The 9355-nt window shown below is 35.6% G+C and overlaps 2 protein-coding genes across 2 annotated transcripts; both read left to right on the top strand.

The window, feature by feature from the left end:
- The first annotated feature begins 837 nt into the window (after positions 1-837).
- LOC124897540 lies at positions 838-1338 on the top strand. The gene has a single exon (XM_047410304.1). The coding sequence runs from the start codon at positions 838-840 to the stop codon at positions 1336-1338; it is 501 nt and encodes a 166-aa protein (XP_047266260.1).
- Positions 1339-1394: 56 nt separating this feature from the next.
- Positions 1395-1721, top strand: LOC124897539. Its single transcript, XM_047410302.1, has one exon. It carries the CDS (start codon positions 1395-1397, stop codon positions 1719-1721), a length of 327 nt encoding a protein of 108 aa, XP_047266258.1.
- The last annotated feature ends 7634 nt before the right edge of the window (positions 1722-9355 follow it).

Genomic DNA, 9355 nt, shown 5'->3' with positions numbered 1-9355 from the left:
GGTAAATCAAATATTTAACAGCAAAAAGGAGCTGAAATTGATGTTGGACGTAGCAGTTGTGAAAAACACTTTTGATTATGCTACGTTGAATAGCTACGACAAATTCCTCAAGGTGAAATGTGTTTGTCTTAGCTGCTTGTGAATATTGCGGGCGAAGAAGTATGAATGCACAGACAGATTCGTCATCTATAAATACGCCCGCGATCACAATTTCGACGTCAAATACGCCATGTGCTGCCATAGGAAAATCATATCTAAAGTCATTGCGTCGCTCTGTGTGAACATGTATTGCGAAGGAAAGGGTCCGGACACTCGCAAAATTTGGAGGATCATTTTCAAGAACTTGAAAAGTAGACCAAGCTATTGGAAATGTTGGCTGGGGTGTGTGATTGCCCAGGAAATAGTTCGAGGGACAGTAGAGCACGGGTATTCCTGCGTGCCCTCTTTTTCATTCATGATCGATGCTCTTAATGTTGGCACTACCTATTCCATCATGGTGAACAAGGTCGATTGTAGGTTTATGTACTACATTTTATCGTTGGGCCCTTGCATTAGGGAATTCGCCCACATGAGGAAGGTTATTACGGTCGACGACACTCATTTATACAACAAGTACGAGGGCGTGCTGCTAAGCACGGTTGCACAGGATACGGAGAACCATATTTATCCCATTGCCTTTTATGTCGTTGACAAAGAGAATGATGCATCTTAGACATTTTTCTTTGATAAGCTGAAGTCTAGTGTGGTCGATAGACCAGATTTGTGCTTTATCTTTGATAGGCATAAGAGCATCGCCAACGACATCGGGCGTATAACCATGCTCATCACGGGTACTGTATGAGGCACCTAAGTGAAAATCTTTGGGTCAATCACCACTACGGAGAACACCTCTATCTATTCTACAATGCGGCAAAGGCATATTCTCCCGATGAGTTTAGCGATTATTTTGTGGAATTCAAGAACTACTGTCTCGAGGCAGCCTTTTTTCTTGATCATGAGCTTGGTTTTGAGAAATGGAGTGGGGCATATTTCCCCGGCAACAGTTTTGACATGATGACCAAAAATATTGCCGAGTCGGTGAACGCTATATTGATTGCTGAAAGGGAGTACCCCGTGGTATCCATATTCAATCTGATTGCTGAGAGGTTTGGTGAAATATTCAGGGAGAGGCGTCCCTATGTCCTCAAATATAAGGATAACAAATTTGTTTTCGCCACTGAAAAGATCTTAAGAGACAATATGAACGAGGGAGACTCTTTCTATATGGAGAACGTAAGTGGGGACGAATGGCGATTCACAGTGTTCGACAGTGGCTGTACAACCAAGTCGACCTACTAGAAAGGTCGTATTCTTGTAGAAAATTTAACCTGGTCAAAATACCATGCGATCACACGATGACCGCTTTACGATTGAAGCACGGTGAAGATTATGGTTTGAGAGTCTATTATTACTCTTCGCCTGTGTATAAAGTGGAAGAGTACCTCCTTGCGTATTCAAAATTAATTAATGTTGTTCCTTTGAAGTCCGAATGGCGCGTGCCACAAGAATTGCTAGACATGAACATTATTCCACCTCTCGTGGTCACTAAGCTCGGAAGGAAGAAAAGAAAACACGTTAAGGGCGTGGGCGAGACTTTCAAGTCGAAGAGGAGGAACAAGTGTTCACTGTGCAAGAGACCCGGGCATAAGAGAACCACTTGTAACAACTACAATCGTAGTTAGACTTGTATGAATTTGTGTTTTTGTAAGTCATGGCAATGTATGCATTTTGGCAACCCTTCAGTGGTCTGATTAATGCCAGACTTATCGATTTCACTCTGTGTCTATTATTGACCTTTTAAGGTATTGCATATATTATGTGTTAGGTCTATTGCTTGTATTGTTTATTTAACACATAGTTTATTATCAATACAATATAAAGTCTATTAAAAATCCTAAATATTCAAAGGGACAGATGAACAATTGAACATTTATTACACATCAAAAAAGCTGTTGCACGTTCACTCACACGTTGTGTTGATTGGGTATACGCTACCTCTCTTTGATTTTCACCGATTCACATGTCTACCAACCAATGGGCGGGAAGACCAAAGGGTTCTATTTTGGTCTATATAAACACCCATTTACTAGACCCAAAATTCATCTTCATCTACTCATAAATTAGATTTAATCCACAAGATGCCAGACATTCCTTTGAGACCCAGAAGAAGGGTCCACTGTAACTAGGACCTTCTCCTCTTTCGTAACGACCTCAACCGTCTGTTCTATGGACTGGGATAGGACAGAGAGCAACTCCACCGCGAACTCCGGCGGATTACTCATTTTTTATGGGTGATTGTGGAGCGGCTCAACATGGATCCGGAGGAGATGATCACCTCTCATCCCCTTAGATTAATTTTTTAATTTTAGTTTTTTTTTGTTTTAAGTCCGTTGCAAGGAGAAGCTTTCGTGGTTGGGAATTTTAGATGAAAGCTAGGGCTGTGCAAAAATTGAACCGACTGATAAACCGAACTGATAAAAATATTATTGGGTTATCGAGTTAACTATTTTTTATTGATTTTATAAAAAAATTTATTGGGTAAACGGTTTGGTATCAATTTTAGCTTATTGGGTTATCGGTTAAACCGATAGCCCAATAAGGATACACTAAGTTATTGTTTTATCCCTATTTATGTTATATATTTAAATCTCTCTCTCTCTATATGCATATAGATTATATGCACTACTAATTCATAATTCAATGATTCACAAAGTATTAATCTATTCAGGGCAACAAAGGCACAATATAAAGTTCGACTATTATCGTAATAAAAAGCTTGAAGCATTTATAGCTTCCAACAATTAGGATTCAATTTTTTTCCTAACTAACATTCAGTTCAAGTTTAAAGATTCTTGTAAACTAAAATGCATTGCGTAGGTTTTGGTGGTAATTAAGATTTTATTTTTTTATGTTAGTTATTACTATTTCTATTTTATAAGTATTTTCTTATTGGTTAAATCGAAAATCAAACCGTTAAGGACCAAAAATCGATAAGAAAATATCTCATTGGTTGGTTATTGGTTTTACATATTTAAAAAAACTAAAAACCGATAAACCGAATCAATATCACGTAAAATCGAACCGAACCGACCGATGCACACCCCTAATGAAAGCTTCTTCATTTTGCTTTTTTTGTTATTTTTGCTGTAAATATGGTTTTACACCATCATTGCAATGAAGGATTAATGAAATGTGTTTATTTTCTACATTCGTGTATATTTTAATTTTGCAATTTTGTTCTAGTTTAATTTTTTGTAATTTTTGATGTTAGAAGATGAATCAAACGATTGTGAGATGTGAAAATTAAGTCATATATGATAATGAAAAATTAATTCTTGTTTCCTGCATTTGTCTCCACTGTAATTTTACAATTTTTTTTTTAGAATTTTTGCATGAGATCAAGTTAGAAGATGAACGAGACAGTTGTCAGATGTCAAATTAATTCATATACGCAAATGGAAAATGAATCTGGTCTATCTACGATTATGTTGATTAATACAAAATTAAATACAAAGTCGCTGGGATTTATTATATACTCATCTCGATATCTATGCTCGAACATATACTTACTCGTTGCATTCAACAATACAGGTTCATCGATTGTGTCTAGTGTATTTCATAGACTGTAAGCCTTGTCAATAATATACCGTATTGATTTATTGTCCTTAGTAGAATATTTGAAAAAAAAGGAGATAATTAATTAATCAAATAATAAATAATTGGATTTTATGCAATTAAAGGAGTTTGAACAAGTCATGTGATCGTATGAGAGTCCACGTAAATTGTAAAAGGTGATCAAGGATGTGTAAGGATGGACTGCGGATGAACAAATGAATTCCTCACAACATACTTGTGCTTTGGAAAACATTTCCCTAAGGATATTGGTTGTTCAACCACAACTCATCACTTCACATCTTTGATGACCACTTTCAATTTATGTGGACTCTCATACGATCACATGACTTGTTTAGGCTTATTCGATTGCATAAAATTCAATTACTTAATATTTTATTAATTAAATAATCCTTTTCAAAATATGTGCTAGTCATGGTCTATAAATATGTGCCATAGTCTAGTACATTTATTATTGAAGTTGTACAACATATATGCTAGACTATGCTTAGTTTTGTACTCAATCTAATATAGTCTAGCATAGACTGTAAACTACTTCCACAAATAAATAGCTGGGCTATATTTTTTTATTCATAGACCATAACTAGCACATATTTTGAGAAGGATTAATTAATTAATAAAATAATTAATAATTAGATATCATGCAATTAAATGAACCTAAACAAGTTATGTGCTCGTATGAGAGTCCACATAAATAGAAAGTGGTGATCAAAGATGTGAGGTGATGAGTTGTGGTTGAATAAATAAATTCTCAACAACATACTTGTGCTTTGGATAAATATTGCCCCAAACATGTTTGTTGTTCATCCACAACCCATCCTCACTCATCTTTGATCACCTTATTCAATTTACGTGAACTCTCATACGATCACATGACTTGTTCAAGCTCCTTTAATTGAATAAAATCCAATTATTTATTATTTAATTGATTAAATAATCCTTCTCAAAATATGTGCTAGTTATGGTGTGTGAATATGTAGCATAGTCTAGTGCGGTTATTAAGGAATTAACTCTTAGTATATGCTGGACTGTGTATCTATGCGGTGAATCATCTACCAAAAATCTGAGAAGGCATCGATTATAAATAAGATCTATGAAAAAAGACCAACAATAAAAAAAAATTTTAAATGTCAGATTTTTACAACGGTAATAAAGTACACGTCAAATCAACACCCAACGGTAATATCTCACTTTTTTCTTCTATAAAAGGAAGACTATTTTTGTGTTAAAACTCATTTTTCTTTGCTTTAATTTTTGTTAACAACTACAATGTCTCAAGCATCCTAAAAATCAAATGCAAAAGTGTCCTACATATGTCATTGTGGCAATCCAGCTGTTTTTAGGACGTCACGCACCGATAGGAATCCAGGTCAAAGTTTTTTTTAATTGTACGATTGGAAAGGATAATGACGGATGCTCTTTTTTAAGTGGCTTGACGAAGACTCACCGGCGAGCAGCCCATCGACATCAAATTTTTGAGGCACTTCCAAGTTTCATATACTCCAAAGGCTTCGGGAATTCGAAGAAAATAAAGATCTACTCATGACATTGCTAAAAGAAGCCGAAGAGCAAAGAGATTAATTGAAAGGATCACTAAAAGAAGTCGAAATAGAGAGGGATCAAGTAAAGCAAAGGCTGATTTTGGGCGAGGAAAAAAAGAAAGGCCTAAAAAATTTATTGTATTGATTGTTATTGTTGCTGGTTTTCTGGAAAGGTGTAATAGGGATATAGGAAACTAGATAAATAGATGTAAGGTTTCTTAAACCAATCCTGGGTGTAATCTATAATTAATAGAGAATTATATCTATGTCTTTTATCATCGACCTCTATAAACCATGATAGTTACTTTAAGTAAATATATGAATTACTCAATCGATAGTCTGTTAAGTTTATAAATTATAGAGAACAACTTTTACAATGTTTCCAATCAACCACTATAAATTAGGACAATACCTGAACTAATAATGCAATGCAGCAAGCTGTTTAATCTAACGAGACAATGGAATAACTGAACATTATTTCATCAGTAAATGCCATAATTGACATGTCAAATATATGTAATTCAATTATCCATAAAGAACAAATCACTTAAAAAAATAAACCATTAAGAAAATTATTTGTTCCAAATTCACAAAACTACTTGTTTTCTTGATTGAGTTCCATAACAATGCGCATCACATCCACTTCATTTTCTTCATTTTTTTCCTCCTCTTCTTCAACTTCTTTCTTCTCATTTTCCTTCTCTTTTTCTTTTGATGACTTCTTCTCTTCTTTAGTGTTTTCAACCTCCTGTTCGACCACTAATTCTTCTTCAACTACCTTCTCATTTTTTTTTCTTCTTTTTCTTCTTCAGATTTCTTTTCACCATCTTCTTTTATTTTCTCCTCGTTTTCTTCTTCTATTTCAGCTGTCATCTCCCCATCCTTTTCTTTTTTTTCTTCTTCTTCTTCTTCTTCTTTCGCATCTTCTTCATCTGTTGCATTCTCCTCTTTCGTTTCTTCTTTCTTCTCTTCTTCACTTTTTTCATTTGGTGCAGCAATGTCCATCACTGCGACTGCAAGTTCTTCGAGGTTCACTTGATGCTGGCTACGAGGGGGACTGTTGAGGTGCACTGTAATGTTTTGAAAGGATTACAAAACATATGCAAGAAAATTAAATTGGAAGAGCAAAAAATAAATTAATTTACCTTCATCTTGTTGCTTCTTCTTATTCTTCTCGATTCTCCCCAGCCTTTCATCTCTAACAAAAGAAACAACATCCAATGGACTTTTCTCGAGCAAAGCAACGCGCTTGCACAGGTCATCATCATTAGAAGCGTCCGGTGAAGTTTTGAGTCCACTTGAACCAGCATGATCACAAGCGCGTGGTGGAATTGAAACATAATGGTGGCCACCTAAATCTTCGTCTTCGTCCGTGACCTCCGCTGATGAAGTCAGGATAGTCACGCTTTTTAGTTGCATCTTCAATGCATCGATGGACACATCCTTAACTTCGTTCGTGTATGGCTTAAATATTTTAATGTATCTCTGCTCCATCTCATGAACAGTAAGGGAAAGGTACGGGTGCACAATCTACAAAAAAATAAAAATAAATTACACGACATTTGCTAATATAATAATATTAGTATCGTATGTTTCATAATAAGAATAAGTTTACCTTTGTGCTGTTTCCTTTGTACTTAAACGGTTCGCCTTTCATTATGTTGTCGCACTTCGATGTGTGCCATCTAAGAAGATGAGAAATGGGCAGAGGAGAATCTAACGACTTACCGGCATACCTTCCCAGATGAGGAAAGGACTCATAATCTACAGTGTCTATGCATTATTACATAAATATGTGGGAGTCTATAATAAATCAATAAGATGGTAGATTATAAGTACCAGAAACACCCAGGGAAATCCATATAATGCGTACGATGCATTGTTCCTCTTGACAAAAATTTCTTTTTGCTTGGTTAGATCATTCTTCTTTATCAGATAGCTCAAGGTCAGCCCAAAGGACTCTTTTCCCCATGGATACCCCCCGGAGAATTCTAAATCAGCCTCCATCTTGATATGGTCCGAATCCACCTTCTTTGACGGGTCCTTTGCCAGTAGCATCGCGTGCACGAACCAAACCAAAGCACACTTCAACTTTTGTTGATTATTCAGCCTATTACCTTTCATCAGGCTAATCAACTTCGCAGCAGTAATGCTCTTATTCTTCGTCACCTTAAAATGAAAGTTTTCTCCATTTTGGAGGACTTTGTTCATTTTTGATTCATGGGGATATGCCGAACAATTTAGCCCCGTAATCAAAGCAAATTCCTTTAAGCCGAAACAAGCTGGCTTATCGTTCACACAGAACCAAATTTCATGCAGTTTTTTCTGATTTTTTATACGTCACAGCAACATATAATAGACCATCTGTCCATTAAACTTAAAATATTCCGGGATATGCCTTAAGTGTCCAAAATATGTCTTCTTAAAATCAAAATACAACTTTTGTTCAACAAAAATCCGTCTAAACTCTCGATACACCGCCATTTTTGCTCTCACAAAAATCTTTGCAGGAAAAGAACCTAGATCATCCATCCAGGTTGTTAGGCTGTATGACTCAACGGAGATATCTCTCACACAAATTGGCAAGGATAGGAGATCCTCCTCCTCGTCTCTGCTATCTCTCCTATCCTTATCTTTCCCGCTATCACTTTCACTTTTTTCTTCGCTTTCTCCCTTGCTTCTACCTTCACTATCCTCAACATCGTCACTCTTATGTGCACTACTTTCATTGTATTCGAAATTATCAGTAAGAATTTTTTATTCAATTTTCGACTCCGATTCATTGACTATGGGTTTAACTTCTTCGGATTTTCACTTCCTACTGATAAAAGCAGTAGAAGCGGGTCTTTTAACTGCTCTATGAACTCTTCTCACCATTTATGATCTACAACAAAAAATGAATCTACAATGGTCTATTTATCAACCACTGGTCAATTAATAAAAACAAAAAATGCAACAAAAATAAATCTATAGTGGTCAATTTATCGACCACTGGTCTATTAAGAAAAATGGAAAAATGCCTCACTTCAAACATGCAAATCAAGTTCCAACTTCACCAGATATTGACAGTGCAATTCACAACAACAAGAACACTATTAAAATGGGTCCAATTCAGTACAAGAAATTCAAAATTAATACGCAATATAAGTACAAAAATTTGAAAATTTTCTACTCATTATCCATAGCAAAACACGATTAAACATGCAGAATCGACAATGTTAATTGAAAACACTTAAATTTTGACTAATTCAACGAAGAACAATGTAATTTCTTCAAAAATCGAAGATCCCCAACACAGAATGTCATTAAAAAATATTACTAAAATGGATTTAAAACTGATTGGGGAAGAACATTAAACTTACCTGACCAAGAGAAACTGAAAAATTTTGCTTGAGGAAGCAAGAATCGTGCACTTTTTTTTCAAAAATATCGGAACAACAATCTCCAAAAGTAGGATTTTGACGAGAGAGAAATGTAGTTGGAAATATTAAATGATTTTATGAAAAATTAATAAATAGAAAAAGGATACCATGTTGTATCTTTTTAAAAAGTTTTACTTTTTCTCCAAGTTTTAAAAATATTAAAAAATATCAGGACTCCACATCCCTGACCCATTTTTTGCCCTTTTCATATCCTAACCCTAAAAAATAAATCAAAAAGAAATTTGGTGTCTAAACCTCAAAATAAGTTTTGAAAGTGGTAAGGTATCAAAATTGTCTCCACTAACTTTGACATCTATCTAGGTTTTCCTATCCTCTTCGATAACCCAAAATCTACTGACTTCCATTATATAACTGATAGAATGAGGAATCGTCTCTCCACCTAGAAGATTAATTTGCTAACTTCGGCAGGCCGTTTAACCCTTGCAAAAGCCACTCTAAATGCCATCTCTACCTATCACGTGCAATATTTCATTCGCAAGGCCAAAAATTATGGGTGTCAAGTGGACCGGGGTGGGTCAACCTGGAACCGACCCGTTAATTTTAATCGGTTTGTGGGCTGGGCCGGTTCCGAGCCTGGTTAAGTGGGTCGAACCGGTTTCGGGTCCAACAGTAATTTTTTCAAAAACAACCCTGAACCGGCCCACTTAGCCCAACCCGGTCTAACCCACCTAAAGCCGATCAAACCCGATTAAAAATTCG

Source organism: Capsicum annuum, chromosome 1 (genome assembly GCF_002878395.1).
Source record: "Capsicum annuum cultivar UCD-10X-F1 chromosome 1, UCD10Xv1.1, whole genome shotgun sequence".
Lineage (NCBI taxonomy): Eukaryota > Viridiplantae > Streptophyta > Magnoliopsida > Solanales > Solanaceae > Capsicum > Capsicum annuum.
This window is presented reverse-complemented; position numbering and strand designations above follow the sequence as displayed.

Bases quoted from the DNA above. Each gene is read 5' to 3' on its own strand.
- LOC124897539 (XM_047410302.1), top strand. From the start codon at position 1,395: ATGACCGCTTTACGATTGAAGCACGGTGAAGATTATGGTTTGAGAGTC.
- LOC124897540 (XM_047410304.1), top strand. From the start codon at position 838: ATGAGGCACCTAAGTGAAAATCTTTGGGTCAATCACCACTACGGAGAA.